The 18,148-nt window shown below is 36.7% G+C and overlaps 1 protein-coding gene across 1 annotated transcript in view; it reads left to right on the forward strand.

Moving 5' to 3' along the window:
* LOC140145137 (uncharacterized) overlaps positions 1-18,148 on the forward strand; it is a 62,158-nt gene that overhangs the window by 11,144 nt on the left and 32,866 nt on the right. The window contains exon 2 of the mRNA XM_072166918.1: positions 10,745-10,840. Within this exon, the coding sequence (XP_072023019.1) occupies positions 10,798-10,840 (43 nt within the window). The 5' untranslated portion in view covers positions 10,745-10,797. The remainder of the gene's footprint in view (positions 1-10,744; positions 10,841-18,148) is intronic.

Consider the following 18,148-nt stretch of genomic DNA (forward strand, 5'->3'; position numbering starts at 1 on the left):
ACAATACACTCCATTTGTGGTAGAAATTGGGGCAATGTTTGGCCACATTTTCACAGTTGTACAAACTGGCAAAAAAATTGCTCTTGACTTTAGGATTGACCTTTGACCCCTAAAATATCCTTGCGCCAACATGAACCCAAATAAATTTCTACATAAATGCAAGTAACAGCACTTAGATAAACTGATTGAAGTAAAAACATTAAGGGTACTTTTTGGCATATCTAGTAGTTGACGCTTGAAGATTGCGTATTAGTTGCAGGAACTATCAAAAAGTAGCATTTTATGGTTTTGGATTAACCTTTTGACCTTAAAAATATCCTTGAGCCAACATGAACCCATTCTAATTTCTACATAAATGCAATTTACAGCACTTAGATAAACTGATTGAAGTAAAAACATTATGGGTACTCTTTGGCACATCTAGTAGTGGATGCTTGAAGATTGCATATTGGTTGCACGAACTATCATAAAGCAGAATTTTATGGTTTTGGATTAACCTTTGACCCCTAAAATATCCTTGTGCCAACATGAGCCCAAACTAATTTCTATATGAATGTAAATAACAGCACTTAAATATGGTGAATGAAGTAAAAACACCATGGGTACATGTTGGCACATCCTGTTGTGGATGCTTGAATATTGATGGAACCCCTATTTGGTCTATTATTTACTATTTACTAGGCTTTAGGATGATATTTAGAAAATCATTAAAAATACTAAACCAACAGGACCCAAGCTTGTTTCTGTTTCTTTTATTAGAGTTACAGTTTCTTTACTACTGAACACCACTTTTAATGTTCTTTGACCTTGGCGCACAAAATTAATGAGGCGTGAAAATGGCACAAAATAAGAAAATTGGACCTTTGACCCCAATTTTCTTCTAGCGCCAACGAGCACCCATCAATTTTGCATTTGCATAAATTGCTTCTAAATAATTAGTTTATCCATTTCAGCTTGCTTTTTATATGGGTGCTTAATGGCGCAACGAGTTTCAAGCCACAGAAAACAACACAAGGGCGCTTTTCACTAATATTTTAAACTTGTTTATTACGACGCGCCAATGGTAACCCAACCATTTTTGTGTGTAATTGTAATGACACCCATAGAAGGATTCAAAAACTGTTTTCTATTTACTGGGCCAATGTTGGCCCACAATTTTGTAGTCATTGCTAAATGATAAACCATTTAACGATGTTTTTGGGGCCAAAATTTCATTATTTTTTTGCGGACAAACAAAATGAGCGAGGAAGCTAAAACTTTGGGGTTATTTTCTTGGAACAATGTTGCATCATCCTATTTTTTTTAAAGAAAATTTATGATGCACTTGAATCACAAGAGTCTGAATCTTACAGACAGTGGCTCTTAAGCATAAAGTCATTTAGTCTACTGATGAGCTTAAAATCATGTTCTCATATATTTTAATATGAATGTTTATACTACAAAACAGGTTTTCTTATTTGGTAAAATATGCAAATTAGCTCATTGAAATATTTAGTGACTATGACTGAATGTACTGAAAATGTGTCTTTAATTAAATGATATAACACAATAGATTTTAAGTTGTTTTACCCACCAGACAATGATTTTGACCCAAAACACAATTTAACACCATGGAATTTATAATCATGTTTAAGTGAGGGTATATAATGAGTCCAACAATTTATAAAGATTGATTCCAAGATATCCAGAAATCAATTAATAAATCATGCATAGGTGTCCTTTCAAAAAGGTCATGGAATGGAAAATAATAAATGTAAACAGTAAGCAAGGACATTGGAAACTCAGGCACAAAGGAGTGGTCGGTGGGCAAAAGTGCCCTTTGAGGTCAGAGCTTAGCTAGCATAGGTGTCCTTTCAAAAGGTCATAGAAGGGGAAGGAAATAAATGTAACTAAAAGTCAGCAAACTTTGAGCTTAAAACCACAACTATCATTGGGGATTTATAGGTCGCATGGCGACAGGTAGTGGATTCGATGTCACATCACCAGAAAACACAAATTACTAGTCAAAGCTTCACACCTTTCATGATTTGTAATAGGTAAAGCTTCACCCAATGAAGAACAAAGAACGTCAGGACTTCACTACAACAACAAATAGGTCAGGGTCAGGCTTAGGCGTCGAGTAGACGTCTATATTTGGTGACCTCTGAGGAGGGTGGGTCCAGGATGCAGAGTGATGCTTGCATTAAGGATGATGACAACTAGGGATTTAAATGCCTCAAGGTCAGCTCTATCATAAATGTCTGAAGTTGAATTACAATATTGAAACTTCAACTTTTAAAAACATGATTTTCTGTATTTCATTGCATAAATTCTGACATATTAATCTTAGCCAATTTCAAGGCATTTTGGCGGCCATTTTGAAAGGTGAAATGCACCTATATTCTCCTTAAACAATGTTGTTGCACTACTTTAAGATGTTTACAATCATTTTCTTATCCATATCTAACAGAAATGAGATACGTGTATTACTCTCAAGGATAGTAATTGCCTAAAGCGGTATAGGCCTACTATATTTTAATAAACTGTGGCCATTTTGGATTTAGATGCCATCTTGGATTGGAAAGAATGGACCAAATTAAGTTTTTGGTTCTCAGTGGATTCTCAGAAACATTAGTAGTGAAAATAATCAGCAAAAAAGCAAGAAATCAATGTCCTTATAGCTGGCAGAACATTTTAGACAAATTACGGCCATTTTGGATTTGGCAGCCATCTTGGATTCTAGAAAATGATCCTAATTATGCTCTTAGTGGATTTTGACAATCAAAAGTATAAATAATCATTAAATAAATATGACTTTGTGCACTTTCGGGACAAATATGGCTTTAAAAAGGCTAAATATAGTGGCCATTTTGAATTTCAAAATGGCCGCTTGGACACATTCGAAAAAAAATGGAACCAACTCAGGTCTTGTTACCTAGGGTATAAGGGTGCAAAAAAACCTTGGTTCCACTAATGTAGCAAATTTTGCACTGACTTACGATAATTCTACGTAACACCATGTACTATGAAAAAAACCCAGAAATTATGAGGAATGAGCAATTTTGGGGTCTTTTTTGAGAGCTGAAATTATCAAAATCAAGCCCTTAGGCAACATACATTTTTGTAACTCATCATTAGTAGGCCTACATTACAAGTTTGCTTTTTTTGAAGTTATTAGCACATCTAAAAAGGTTTTAGCAGACCAGGACGGGTGTTTATGAACAAAATTGTATACTTTTTGAACCAAAATTGAACTTTTCCACCCTATATGACATTTGTGGCACCCTGTATATTGACCAATTGTTTGTACGTGTGTATACCTGGTACTCTACATGTAAGCTTTACAGTGATACCGGTAGAATAAGTTTAAAAAAATTTTTTTGGTAGGCCTAAATGTCATCTAATCTGGGGTGAATAGGGACACCCTTACCACAACTACCTACCCTTACCCCACCACACCCTACCTACCACCCTACCCTGCCCCACACTTAACCCTCTACCCTCACCACCCTGCCCCCACACCCTAACCCTACCACCAGTTCACCACCACCCTCAAATCACCCTACCGTACCACACCCTGGCCTGACCTCACTAAACCTACCATCCCCACCACCCTACCCCACTAGTTCTGGGTACCCCGTTCCCCACCATCCTACCCCTACCACCCAGGTCACCGTCATCCACCTCTAGGCCTATATACTACCCTACCCCACCCTACCATGCCACTGTTTGACCCTACTGTCCAACCCTACCCCATCACTCTACCATCCTACGGTAGGCCCTACCCCACCCTGCATACCCCACCACCCCATCCACGATTCCACTACTCCTACCACCATGATGATACCCTCTTATACCGAATCACACCCTCACCCCACTACCCCACCACCATACCCTACACACCCACTACACAGCACACTACCCCAACCACTCTTACCCACCACATTCTACCCCACCTCTTCTTGTATTGACGAGCCTGATCAACATTTTCAAGATGGTCGCATGTCTTAAGTTGGGTATGCTACATGTAAGTAAAAGGGTGGAGGGATTACACTTTTCTGAAAATTGTGATACAAATTTGAATGGCTTTCCGTAACCCCATATCCTACAGCTGTGGTTGATACCTCATTTTTAAGCCTAATATTATACTCTTTCAGTCTACTGAAGCATATAATTATACATTATTAAGTAAAAAAAAATACATCAGTTGAAATGAAAAATGCCAGGGGAGCTGGCGGATGTGGAGCAGGCGGATGTGGGAGTGTGCAATAGGGCTAGTGAAAATTCATATGTCAGCATGTCAAAACTACTGGTTACTTTTTCAAATCTAGGGAGGGCATGTATTGACAGCTTTGAGTGTTGAATTTGTACAACTAAAACAATTACTGACAACTTAGGTGGTACTACACCCCTGATAAATTTTGTGACTAATTTTGCATTTTTCTCAAAAGTAACTACACACTGGTAACAAAAGTTATGTGTATATAGGGGCAAGGAATCCAAATACTTCACTGAAATTTCAGTGATTCAAGACAAGGGCTTCATTATATATAGAAATTAGGTACATTCTAGCGGTTAAGCGGTACCTCTTTTCTTATCATAAATAACATACCGCTTGTCTTGAGTCAATGAAATTCCAGGGTAGTAACTGGATTCCTTACCCTATGTATAACCTTTGATGCAGTGTGATATTATTTTTTGAGAAAAATGCAAAAATAGTCACAAATTTATCAAGGTGTGTAGTACCACCTTAAAGGGTTATATTCCATTTTTTCATTTTTAATGATATCCTAGTTAAATTTCAGTATTTTTAGCAATATGCTAATGTACAAAAAAAATGTACTTATTCTTTCTTGATATTCATTTCATTGACTTCAATAAAAGAATCACCATCTACAAAAAAAAAATAGCTAAATTACATATTAGTAAAATATGAGCGTGGTCATTGACCTTTCAGCCTCTCTGATTACTTGCAAATGGTAAACTTTGAGCATGTAATCTCATCATCCCAACCCTTTTTGCATTTTTTTAAAGTACCAAATGGTTTACATTACAAAACCAAGAAAAAAATTGGGATTTGGCGATACAAATCAATGATTTGATGAAAAGCGCCCTAGTGCAAACTTCAAAGCATCATAACGGGCTTCAAGATCCCAAGTCCAACAAGTTTGAAATTAAAGACCTCCATGGCAAGTTTCATTTTCCAGCAAAATTTTTTGGGATTTAGTTTAGGCGCACAGAGTTAACAGAGGTCAAAGGTCAAAATTTCCTATTTTCGCACTTTTTGCACTGTATTATTAATGCAAACGTCACCTGACTCTCAAATAGGCGCATCCTCGTTCTCTGCAAGAACTGAAAAAATTAGCTTGGGATCTCCTCATCTTCATATTTTTCTGATTTTTTGAAAATGGACTTAGCCTCATTTTGGAAGTCAATTTGACCTCTTTTTCCCACTTGCACAATGTGGGCTTTTTACTGCATCACAAAAGATAAATATCCCAATTTTATTTTCATCGTCTAGCTTTTTGGCGACCAGTAGACAAAAACAAGCAACAGCTAATTGGGATCATGTGGCGCACTAATAAAAAAAAGAGGTCGAAGGTCACGCTTTGTGCCAAAGTGATGCATATTTGCCTATGTGCAGCACAAAGTGGAACTTTGACCCAAATAAAATTGTCATAACAACAAGATCCCATCTTACTTTTTTCGATGATTGGATAAAGGGCATGTATAACTGATAACAAGTAAAAAAATCCCAAAGTTCATGCATTTTGTGATTTAAAGTAGAACTTTGACCAAAGGCTTATGTATAGCTGATAACAAGTAAAAAAAGTGGGATCATGTACACTAATTCAATAGAGGTCAAAGTTCATACTTCATACAAAATTAACCGATTTTAGCCTTAAAAAAAGTTGCCAATTCAGCAACCTTTCACTCAAATTTTGCAAAATTCAGTATTTTTTTGACAAAAATTTTTTACTCTCACCAACTACCATGATGGAATCAGCATCATCTGAAATGCACTCACACAAGTTTCTATGAGACATGTCTGGTGATCCCCATTGAAAAAAAAATTCGGCACAAAGTATGAACTTTGACCTCTATTGAATTAGTGCGCCCACATGATCCCACTTTTTTTTTACTTGTTATTAGTTATAAATAAGCCCCTTTATCCAATCATCCAAAAAAGTAAGATGGGATCTTGTTGGCTTATTATTTTTTATGGGTCAAAGTTCCACTTTTGTGCTGCACATAGGCAAAATAATGCCAATTCGCCACAAAGTATGAACTTTGACCTCTATTGAATTAGTGCGCCCACATGATCCCACTTTTTTTTTACTTGTTATCAGTTATACATAAGCCCCTTTATCCAATCATCCAAAAAGTAAGATGGGATCTTGTTGGCGCACATTTTTATTGCGGGTCAAAGTTCAACTTTCGTGCTGCACATAGGCAAATATGCATCACTTTGGCACATAGCTTGACCTTTGACCTCTTTTATATTAGTGCGCCCACATGATCCCAATTAGCTGTTGCTTGTGTTTTATCTCCTGGTCGCCAAAGAAGCTAGACGATGACTAATAAAATTGGGATCTTGTTGGCGCATCTTTTTGTGATGCAGTAAAAAGCCAACATTGTGCAGCGAGTGGGAAAAAGAGGTCAAATTGACCTCCAAAATGAGGCTAAGTCCATTTTCAAAAAATCAGAAAAATATGAAGATCAAGAGATCCCAAGCTAATTTTTTCAGTTCTTGCAGAGAATTACCTCTTCTTTGATGAAATGCTATTCGGAGAGTCAGGTGACGTTGGCGCGCAATAATACAGGCGTGCAAATATGTGCTAAAATAGGAAATTTTGACCTTTAACCTCTGTTCATTCGGTGCGCCAACAAAATCCCAAAAATTTTTTGCTGAAAAATGAAACTTGCCATGGAGGTCTTTAATTTCAAACTTGTTCGACTTGGGATCTTGATGGCGCAGCCCGTTATGATGCTTTGAAGTTTGCATGAGGGCGCTTTTCATCAAGTCATTGGATTTGCTGATTTTGTGCGCCATCAAGATCCCAATTGTTTTTCTTGGTTTTTGTAATGTAACCATTTGGTACTTTAAAAAAATGCAAAATGCAGGTTGGGATGATGATGGCGCATCGATGTTATGCACCTCCAAAGTTTACCATTTGCAAGTAAGGCTCTGAGAGGCTGAAATTTCAAGAATTTTTTAAAGCTGGACGAGGGCGCTGTGCACGCTCATATTTTGCATGTGAGTTGTTGGTGCTAATATGTACCAAAATTATTTTTTAGAGACAATTCTATTTTTTTTTTGTATCACAACCCCCCCTTATTCATGTACATAATAAGGGAGACTGGCTCTTAACATACGTACAATTATTTTAAATAGTTCATTTGAAGCATTAAAGGGGCTCTCAGAGATTGGTCGAGAACCCAAAAAATCTACAAAATTTTCCCAAGTCGCCTAAAAATGGTTGTTAAAACTGAGAAATGTCTTTAAACCATCTTCTTTTTCACAAAAATCGACAAAATATGAAGAAAACTGTCATCTTGGAGATCGAATTTGTTTTCTATGCGCTCTGCATTGTGGGATAGCTATCATGGCAATTACCCGGTGTTTACATCACTGGCATCACTGGTGTTTATCTCGGCGCGGCAATTCGCAGCACTTCCTGGTTCATGTTTTGGTACCAGCCATTTGCGTGGAGTCATGAAGTGGGCCGATGCCGTATCTTCGTGATTGTAAATAATTTTACAATCAAGAAGACCGGGCACAAAGATTTCCGAATAATTGCACAATTATTGTGAAAAGAAGACAAATATTTCATGTCAATATATAGTTCACTTACAAGTTATATCCCACAATAAAACATGGAAGTGCAAAGTGAAACGCCAATATCCCGGGGCCAATATCAGCCTCTTCGATGGCAAAACATGAATCATGATAAGCTTACATAATTTTCCTGCATACCCTAAATACTGTAATTTCAACTCGCCAACAGCATTGAACATCATCATTGAGTTCTAAAATGAAGCCTTTGCTTCAAACTGAATTCAAAAATGCATTACCATTGTTTGGACCACCACCAGGGCCAGGGAAGGGGGGTTCAACTCAGTGGCATAGCGTGGGTCATCACATGGGGCGGAGGGGGGGGGGCACCAAACATGATTTGGGGGCACAAGCCGTTTTTCGTCAATTTTCCTGGGATTTTCTACTTTTTGCAATCAGGCATGTGCCCCCCCCCTCCCTGCCCCTATAACGCTACGCCACTGTTTCAACTTGTTCATGATTGTATGTGTTCGGTGCTCAGGGACTAGACAAAATCCATTGGGGCCGTTATTTTCTTCAGAAGGGTGTACTCAAATTTGTGGGGCATCTTTGTGAAATTGTTGACCCCAATTTTGTTCCCCATTTTGATATGACAAAAAATCTGACAATGGGGCAGGGGTGGAGGGAACTACATTTCTTTGATGTATTTTCTTCAGCACCACCCCTTCACCAACAGCCATGCATGTGAGCAATTTGGGCCCCTTTGTGTTTCAAAATATTGAAGTGGAACAAAAATAATCAACTGTGTATTGCATACTATCACATGCAGTGTGGTCTTTTGGGTGATTAGGGGTTGGAACCCCCCAAATGATTGAGTTTCAAACTTTCCCCCAAGAAAATTTCACCCACCCCTTTAAACCCAACCCACAAAAGAAAATGTTACATGCCCAAATCAGTTTGAAAATGTAGAAAGACAACCCCACTCCCTCCCCCCCCCCCATGCTCTCCAATATGGTTGGTGCTACGCCACTGAACTCCTGGTGCAAAATTGGCACAATAAACTCACAATTTTTATTTTGGGCTAAAATTATAAATTGGCCAAGTAACAGTAGCATAGATGGCAAAGTCTGCCCTGGTCACCGCCTAAATTGGGGGGATGCCAAATTGCCACTGGTTAAAAAAAATTAGGGTAAAACAAAAATTTGTTGAATCCCTAACACCCCCTCCCACCCAACCCCCTCTCGAGTGCACGGGCCAAAAAAATTGGAGCAAACAATTTCAGTTGGCAGGGCACAATTCTTTATCCTGCCCCGGGTGCCACAAGCCCTAGCTATGCAACTGCCCAGTAAATACAAAATTTCACCTTTATTTTGATAAAACAAATTTAATTCAGTGTACAAAATCAAAAATCAAATGACTTGGCCCATTAAATTTGTTGAACACACTCTTTGTGACATAATTATGCAACAAATGTTGTTCTCATACACATGTAACAGAATGTAAAAACAGCAAGGCACACTTTCTTTTTCCTTTTTTGTCATTTTTATTGCCCTGTACTTGGGTCTGGTGGTGGGAGAAAAACATGTGTACAAATAATGGCCTATCCACCAGACCCCTTCAATGCAAAATCAGTATTCAATTGTATCAATACATAGCTTCATAAATGTATGAAATAGATTGTGAATACAATGAATGAGCTATTATAGTACAGGGTTTTTTGTTATGTTTTTTGAACAGATAAAAGACAAACCAAAAATACAGCACACACAGACACAAACATCTCCTCTCACACCTCACATCCCTCACTCAAGACACATCCACATCAAAAAGACAAGACAAGACTAAAGACATCCATTCCATTCAACCCATATTATTACGAAGCATGAAAAATATTCAATTTACACAAGGAAAATGTGAGCAACACCATGTAGTTTCTAACATACATAAGTGAATGGAAATGACAGGAAGTCAGTCAAGTCACAACATGGAACATGATTGTGTGCGTACACAACTTGGATATGCCATGTATTACCGTACTATGAAAAAGTAAAACTACAATACCAAGAACCAATAATTAAATCAAAAGAAAAAAATGGATATAACTTTATGGGAAATTTTTAAAAGATCAATTTTCATCAAAATCAAAAAGGAATTTCTTCAAAATGTTGACCTAACTTTCCTTTTCTTTCATAAGTAAATGTGCAAAATGTGCACTATTTTTGCCTTATTTAAAGTTTTCTGACTTCTTTACCTGACAACTTCAAAAACACACATCTCATATAAGGCTATTTCATTTAAAATCCACACTTCCCCTGTGTAAGATTTTGGAAATATCTTCCACAGGGGGAGTGAGAATTTTAAATGGAAAGAACACATTAGCAGCTCCAATTGAAACTCGCCCTCACGCTGTGGAAGATTCACATTGAATCTTTCTCAGAGGGTGTATGAAATTCAAATGGAGCTACCTAATGTGCTCATTCCATTTAAAATTCATACTCATCCTATGCAATATATTTCCAAAATCTTCCACGGGGGGAGTGTGGATTTTAAATGGAGCTGCCAATTTTGTCATTATAGCCATATGTGGCAGGTTTTAATTCCATTTACGAGCATCTTAAAATAGACACTGCATCACAATGCATTGACCGATTTCAATTTCGTTTTTTGATTTTTGATGCTTTAATAAAGCTCATTCATGTAGAAACATTAAATAACGTGTTTCTGCTGCGCGTAATTTTGAGGTGATATGCCTATAAATAGCAGAATTCTATTCAAAACAAAATTTACCGCCTGGGAGCTTTGTTTTCTTTTCTTTTTCACGCTCTGAGATCTTTTTGATGATTTTTGCGCAGTATAAATATGCTCCATTATTATTATTATTATTGCACCAGGTCAATATGAAATACAATCTTCATTTTATGACGTTGTCCGTGTTCAAAGACAGTTCTTGTATATTATTTATAACTAAAGGTATTCTTAAAATTTCAGATGTGTGGCCAAATCAGTGTTGTTAACAACATGCATGGACAGGGAAGTTTGCCATGTACATAGCCTTTATTTTGTGTTTACTACTGACCCTTAAAGGTAAGTATTATGTTGTGATGTTTTTATATTCCGGTATTTAACTTATAAACCAGTAATTAAGTGGGTCATCCCCTTGAGGTTCCTGGAAATTCCCAAGTTGTCTTGTTGACAACACAATCCCATGCAAGAGGGAATGTCCTTTGGTTAAAATCAGCCTTGTACTTTAAAGCATAACATTTGCTAAGGAGAACGCCCTCGAAAAAATGTTAAATTCTGGTTTTACACAAATGTACTGTACTTTTATTAGTACTGTTGCAAAAATCAAGACTTTATGTGCTGTATTATTTACAAAAGTTCTGGTGTACAAATCCAAAAGTATTTCGGTATTAAAGATGTTATAAACATACCTCAATGACGTTTCGTACTACATCGTAGTACTTTCTCAAATTGACTGATCAATTCTCACACTCCTCGTCTGTTTCCTGCTGGAACTCGACGGTGGAGGCGCTTTGGAGTGGAGTAATTGGTCGTAAATGTGGGGTAGGAAGTGGTTGCCCTCGTCTCGGTTGAATGTGTTGGCCCCCTTTTTCCGGATCAAGATGGCTTCCTTAATGTGTCTTCGCCGGTTTTGTTCTTTGTCTCTGATTTTTGCGTCTTCCCAACCAATTACGTGGTTTTCCTCCGCTACATGATCTGTTATGGCTGATTTATTTACCTCTCCTCAAGGGGGCCAACACTTTCAACCAAGACGAGGGCAACCACTTCCTACCCCACATTTACGACCAATTACTCCACTCCAAAACGCCACCAACGTCGAGTTCCAGCAGGAAACAGACGAGGAGTGTGAGGATTGATCAGTCAATTGGAGAAAGTACTACGATGTAGTACGAAACGTCATTGAGGTATGTTTATAACATCTTTAATACCGAAATACTTTTGGATTTGTACACCAGAACTTTTGTAAATAATGTATTATGGACAATCCTGATGAATTTATTTACGGATTTATGTGCTGCAGTTTTGTCAAAATCCGAGATTTTGAATAAAACGCAGGGAACCGTTGTTTTATTATTACAATGGAAATATAGTTGAACACGTATACATTATGTGATGTTCTAACACAGTGTGTGTATGTGTGTCCCGCACGCCGTATACGTACATCAGAGGATCATACCGTATTACAACCGCCGGAGTAACATGCATTTTTTGGCGCTAAGTAAATTCCAAGACTCCGTACACCGGACGATCTTACCGTTTCCGATGTTGATTATGATACTTCTTGCATCGATCCCGAGATGCGGAAAAAACCAATAGTCATTTTGTCCCACATAAATGAATAAATAACAAAAAAAAAAAACCGATCTATTTTGGACTATTTTCTTTGCTAATTAACCTCACTTGTTCAGCTCAAAATTAAAAGGGGACATATCTGACAGTAAAAGCTAACATTTTATGGAAAATAAATTTATACTTACCTATTTTTACACACGCTGGAATGCCAAGGGCAGGTGACTTTGCTGCCTGGCAGGTTAATTTTCATAAAAAAACCCTGAGACATGATGATATTCAAACCTCTCTGTCACTTCAGGGAAATCGGGGGGCACCATTTTTGGCAGGTAGAAAGGTGGGGGGAGTGATTTTATCAGGTCGAAATGGGGGGGGTAAATGAGTTTTGGCATAGATGTTTTGGGCACTGTTTCTATATTTTACATCTTAAAAAGGTGTAGGAAAATGTTACGAACATGTTCAAATATATATATGGTCATTTTCACGGTAAAGGGTGTAACTTTTGATTTTTAGGGTCAAAATTTCAAACCACTTAAATATGTTTCTGTTTACTGAAATCATGCATAGAAGCAACTTAAATTCAAGTAAAATAATGTTTCAAGGCTTAAACCTTTTGATTTCTAATAAAAAATTTAACATTTGCATAACATTTTGGTTAAAATCTAAGAAAAAATGTATTTTACATAACCTCAGAAAATTTTGACATGAAAGCTGGAATACATGTGAAATTCCATTCCAAAGTAAGTCAACAGATATAAGTTAAATTTTATACCATGTTTTGCTATGTTTGTAATTGCAGTTTTGAAAATTTTTAACATCAAGTGTCATTTACAATGGAAATTTCCAAACCTTAAACATATTTTTTAAGTTTTAATTGGGTTCCTAAAATAATTTGAATGTCTAACTTCATGTACAAATACTACTTGATGAAAGGAACCTCCCATCCAAGTTTCACAGAAATTGGAGCTATTTTTTAGAATTGGCAATTCAAGCGATTTGTGTTTCGGAGGCTTCAGTTAACAACACAGGTGATCATAAAAGTAAAATATTTAGCTAAGTACTACAAGTTGACATAAAAAATAGGTAAAAAATATCACAATTACCAATTTTCATGCTTTGCTTCTAAGTATTGAATTTCAGTTGTGACAAAAATTAAATTATCACAGCAAGTCATTTTTTTTTGTTTCGAGGCTTCATGTTAACAATTGTTAAACATTGCAGAAGTAGTTTTTTGAAAACAACAGTGTTGGGATCATCTAAGCTGTTATTTTCTTGTGTGTATTGAATCAATGATTCTATGCGGCAGATATTGTAGATTTATCACACATTAATTTTTTCACCCATTTGTTAAGTATGGTGTTTTTTGCATGTGAAGCCTCGAAACAGGCTTTTTAAGGTATCAGTATATTTTTCAAACATTAACCATAATGTCAATTTTTTTTAAATTTATGACATTCTGCACATATCAAGTAATAATTACAATGCAGATATCAGTATGAAACACACCAATTTAGATATGCATAGATGATAATTAAGTTTACTGTTGTTTCGGAGGCTTCATTTGTTTCGGAGGCTTCAATTGTTAACGGAAAGTTTGTATTGGGTCCCATTTTCAAACGGTGATATATATCTCCACGATTTAAAAACATGTGACTTGAGGATCTACTTTGCTACATTTTGATAAATAGATTGGATGAGCTCTTTTATTTATATTTGCACAAGCTTGCTGAACAGTTTGTTTCGGAGGCTTCAAAAAGTTAACGGAAAAACGGCTATTTGAAGTCAAGATTTTATAAAAATTTTAAAAGCTTGCAAATCGCTAATTTTTGTTACCCATTTCAAGTTAAGATAACAACTGTTATAAATCAAGAAGAAGTGAAGAAATAACCAAGAATTATGAACCAAAGCTACACCCACAAAGTTTGTTAACAATTGTTAACGGAAAATGAAGCCTCGAAACGACAAATATCGAAGTCCGGTTCTCAAAAATACAGGGCCGTTCACAATTAAATCTAATGTGGCAGTGTTTACTGAACATATGACTGTACTTTCAGGATAAGAAAAATTATCCATGAACTAACTGAAGAAAACACAGGGTTTTACAAAAATGTTACTGTTTTTTATAGTTTTTCAAAATGGCAATATTAAGTACATTTAAGCCTGCTAAAACTGAACGCAGTAACTCCCAAAGCTGATTATGCTACCCAAGGTAGCTGCTAACTAGATGACTTATGTGGCCAAAAATTATGGAATTCTGTGGCTTTATTAGAACACTACGGATTAAAATGTTAAAAATCCAAAGTTACACCCTTTACCGTGAAAATGACCATATGCAAAATTTCCATGTTTTTGTGATGCAGTAAAAAGCCCACATTGTCCTGTATGGCATTTTGTGAGGAAATTGAGGTCAAATTGACCTCCACAATGAAGTCAATTTTCAAAAAAGTCATTAATATACATGTATGAAGATCAAGAGATCCCAAGCTATTTTTGTCATTAATTGACAGAGAATTGTCTCTTCTTTGATGAGATGCTATCCTGAGAGTCAGTTGACGTTGGCGCGCAGAAATACAGGCATGTAAAAATGCCCGAAATGGCGAAAATAGAGAATTTTGACCTTTGACCTCTATTAACTCTACTGTGGGCCATCAAAATCAAAAAAAAAAAACCAGATTGACTTCAAAATTGATCAATTTCATATTCCATATTAGTTTCTCATTACATTTTGTACCACAGGTTGCCTCTAAATGCACAGAAGTCAATGCAATCACGCAAAAAAACTGCAAAGGTCCATATATCCTTTAATATTCACTGTATCATGATAAATGTATACGTTTTCTGAAAGGAAATTGCACAAGGAAACTAATTTTTGCATTATGAAAATGGTAGGGAAGTAGTGTTGTGAAAATATGAATGATTAATTAAATTTTAATTAAAAAATATCAACTTTTTTTTGACGCACCCTGTATATCGTGAACTCGATTACATAAAATTTTTTTGAAGGATGAGACTGATGCATCACTATGTTGTGAACATATCCTGGAACATTGGACAAAATCCAACTTCAGACATTTGTTGTGGGGTATTTTATGTGAATAAGGTCCAATTTGAGAAAAACCCATTTGAAAATTTTGATTTACATTGCGGCCTATGGGCTAATGTATTAGGCAATTACGCCAAAAGGATAAACATTTTTGAGGTAAAAATGGTATGAGATGTTGCAGTTTTGGACCATTTTGACCATGTAACACAAAATGGACCACCTCATGACATGCGACCATTTATAAAGATATATAGCAAACTTTCCATGATATAGATTCGACCCAAGATAAATTACACCTAAATTGAGTGTCAATTCAGTATTATACCTGCATGGCGTGAAAAAGTACAGAATATATATGGCCATGTGGGCATGTGTCCTGGACTAGCCACCCTTAGCGTTACATCACAAATATTATGAATTTTTACACCAATCTCCACAATTATCAACCCTAAACTAGCAAAAGTATACATTTTTGCAAAGCTGAAGGCATAAGCAATTCAAATATACACATTTCAACTCATTATACAGGGTGACCTTCAAGTTATACAGGGTGGAATACAAATTCGGATAAAAAATGGGTTACTTAATGCATTGCTTATTACCAACTTGCAGTAATAAACTGGAAGTAAACAACATTTATTTGGTTAGAAGATAGGACAGCATTCAAGCTTTGACTTTCGTTTGGCGGACACACGTGTGAAAAAAATATTTAGGGGTGAAAACAATCAAAATTCTTGATTATTTAAAATGTCACATATTTTCAAATTTTGGCACTTAAAACCCCATATTTTTCACTGATTGTGAGAAAAATTCATTTTTTGGTCCAATTTTTGCCGAAAATGGCCATTTTGGGGTGACAAAAAATTTGACTTGCTAATTTCCTGTGAGTGTAGGGGTGAACATGAAAACTACTGAGTAGTGCCTAATTTTTTATGCTAATTATGTGACAAGGGTACATTTGTGATATTCAAATCATTTTAATGAAATAAAATAAAATTTAATAAAATAGGATAAATCTATTTTTTTAATTTTTGTAACAGGGTTAGAAAGTTGGGGGTCAGGGTGACAATTGGTTTGGGAAAAAATGAAATTTTCGCCTAATTTTGAGTTTGAAAAAGCCATAACTCCTCAATGGTATGAGCTATTGAGATGCTTTTTGTGTCTTTTTGTTCAGTATTTCAATAGCTAAATAGTGGTATAAAACTTGACTCAGTTAAATGTACTGACAAAAATTAAAGTAAGTAATATGTTACCCCTACCCCTAACATTTCTGCGGGTGTGAAAAAAATAAAGACCTTCGCAAAAAAAATAAGTCCTTCAAAACTATGAGGTTTAAGGCTAAACAAATATAAACTTGCTATAGCCACGACCTCCCTCTAGAGCAAGTTTATATTTGTTTAGTCCTGAGAGTCCCAGTTTTGAAGGACTTATTTTTTTTGCGCCAATTTTCGCTCAAATTTGAGGACTTCGGGCAGAAATATGCCTGTTCTGTGCAATGGGGAAAATTTTCAAGTTGACAATGATGCATTTTTTTATGTCAGATTCAGTTTCTACAATGTACACAAAATTTCACCCTAGAAAATGTTCCTATAAGTAGGATATCTTTCATTTTAAGTTCCCACCATTCTGGCCACCAAACGTAAGTCAAAGCTTGAACGCTGTCACTAAGGGGGAGCCCACTGACTTTGGAAGAAACCATAATCACAGCTGTTTTGTAATCTCGGAATACAGGGTGTCCCAAAGTATAATTTCCTGAAGTTGTACTGCCACTTACGTTGACCCGCTGGTCTAATTTGCGCGGATTCTTAAAATAAATCTGAATCCGATTGTAAACAAATGTTGTGCGAGTATTAAAATGGATGTAAAATTGCTATTGTTTTTCCTGTTGCTTCATCGGCAAATTGGTGTTGCAAATGGTACACAGCAAAAGCTTATCGCAACACAGCAAAAGCTTATCGCAATAATCATGATGCTTGAACTGGTTAGGATGTGACGGGAGCAAGAAGGGAGGTCAAATCTGGCGAAAAGGTCATTGTTTACCTCGACTGTTACCTCTGGTGCGATCCACACGTGCATCTACCTCGACTGCTCAGGTCAGGTTAAGGATTTACCTCTGACTTTTTCAGAGGTAAATCGGTCGGGTTAAGGTCGGGATAAACTGCCCCGACTCCTGTCCAGACGTGCACAAACTCGACCTTTATCACGAGCTTGCCCCGACTGGGCACTTTACTCGAGGTAAATACCCCTTTTCTCGAGTTAACTACCCTACGTCTGAACATGGCTATTTAGGGCCAAATTTTTGGAAGGTCATTTCCGGGTCATCCAAGGTCACCCACGGGTGATCTGAGGTCAAATTACTAAAAACTGTTGTATGGGCATGAAATTTGGGGGTACAGTCAACATTTAGAGCCAAATTTTTGGAAGGTCATTTCAGGGCCATCCGAGGTCACCCAGGGGTAATCTGAGTTCAAATTACTAAAAACTGTTGTATGGGCACGAACTTGGTCGGTACAGTAAACATATAGAGCCAATTTTTTGGTAGGTCATTTCAGGGTAATCCGAGGTCACTCAGGGGTCATGATCATCTGAGGTCTAATTTCTAAAAACTGTCCTATGGGCATGAAACTTGATGGGTACAGTCAACATTTACAGCCAAATTTTTGGAAGGTCATTTCAAGGTAATCCAAGGTCACCCAGGGGTCATCTGCGGTCGAATTACTAAAAACTGTCATATGGGCATGCAACTTGGTTCTGTGCAGTCAACATTTAGAGCCAAATTTGTGGAAGGTCATTTCAGGGTCATCCAAGGTCCAGCTGAGGTCAAATTACTAGGAAAACTATCCTATGGGCATGAAACTTGGTTGGTATAGGGTCATGTTTTTTGAGGTGGGACCCAATTGCGTCACATCTTGCAATTTGCCAAAATCAACTCCTTTTTGTATTTCTGATTATATTTCAAAAGTTTTCACCCAAACTATGTAAAATTATACATTTTTAGAAAGCATATATTGTCAGGATTGCAAACCTGTAAAGTTTGA

This window comes from Amphiura filiformis, unplaced genomic scaffold, assembly GCF_039555335.1.
Source record: "Amphiura filiformis unplaced genomic scaffold, Afil_fr2py scaffold_147, whole genome shotgun sequence".
NCBI classification, from domain to species: domain Eukaryota; kingdom Metazoa; phylum Echinodermata; class Ophiuroidea; order Amphilepidida; family Amphiuridae; genus Amphiura; species Amphiura filiformis.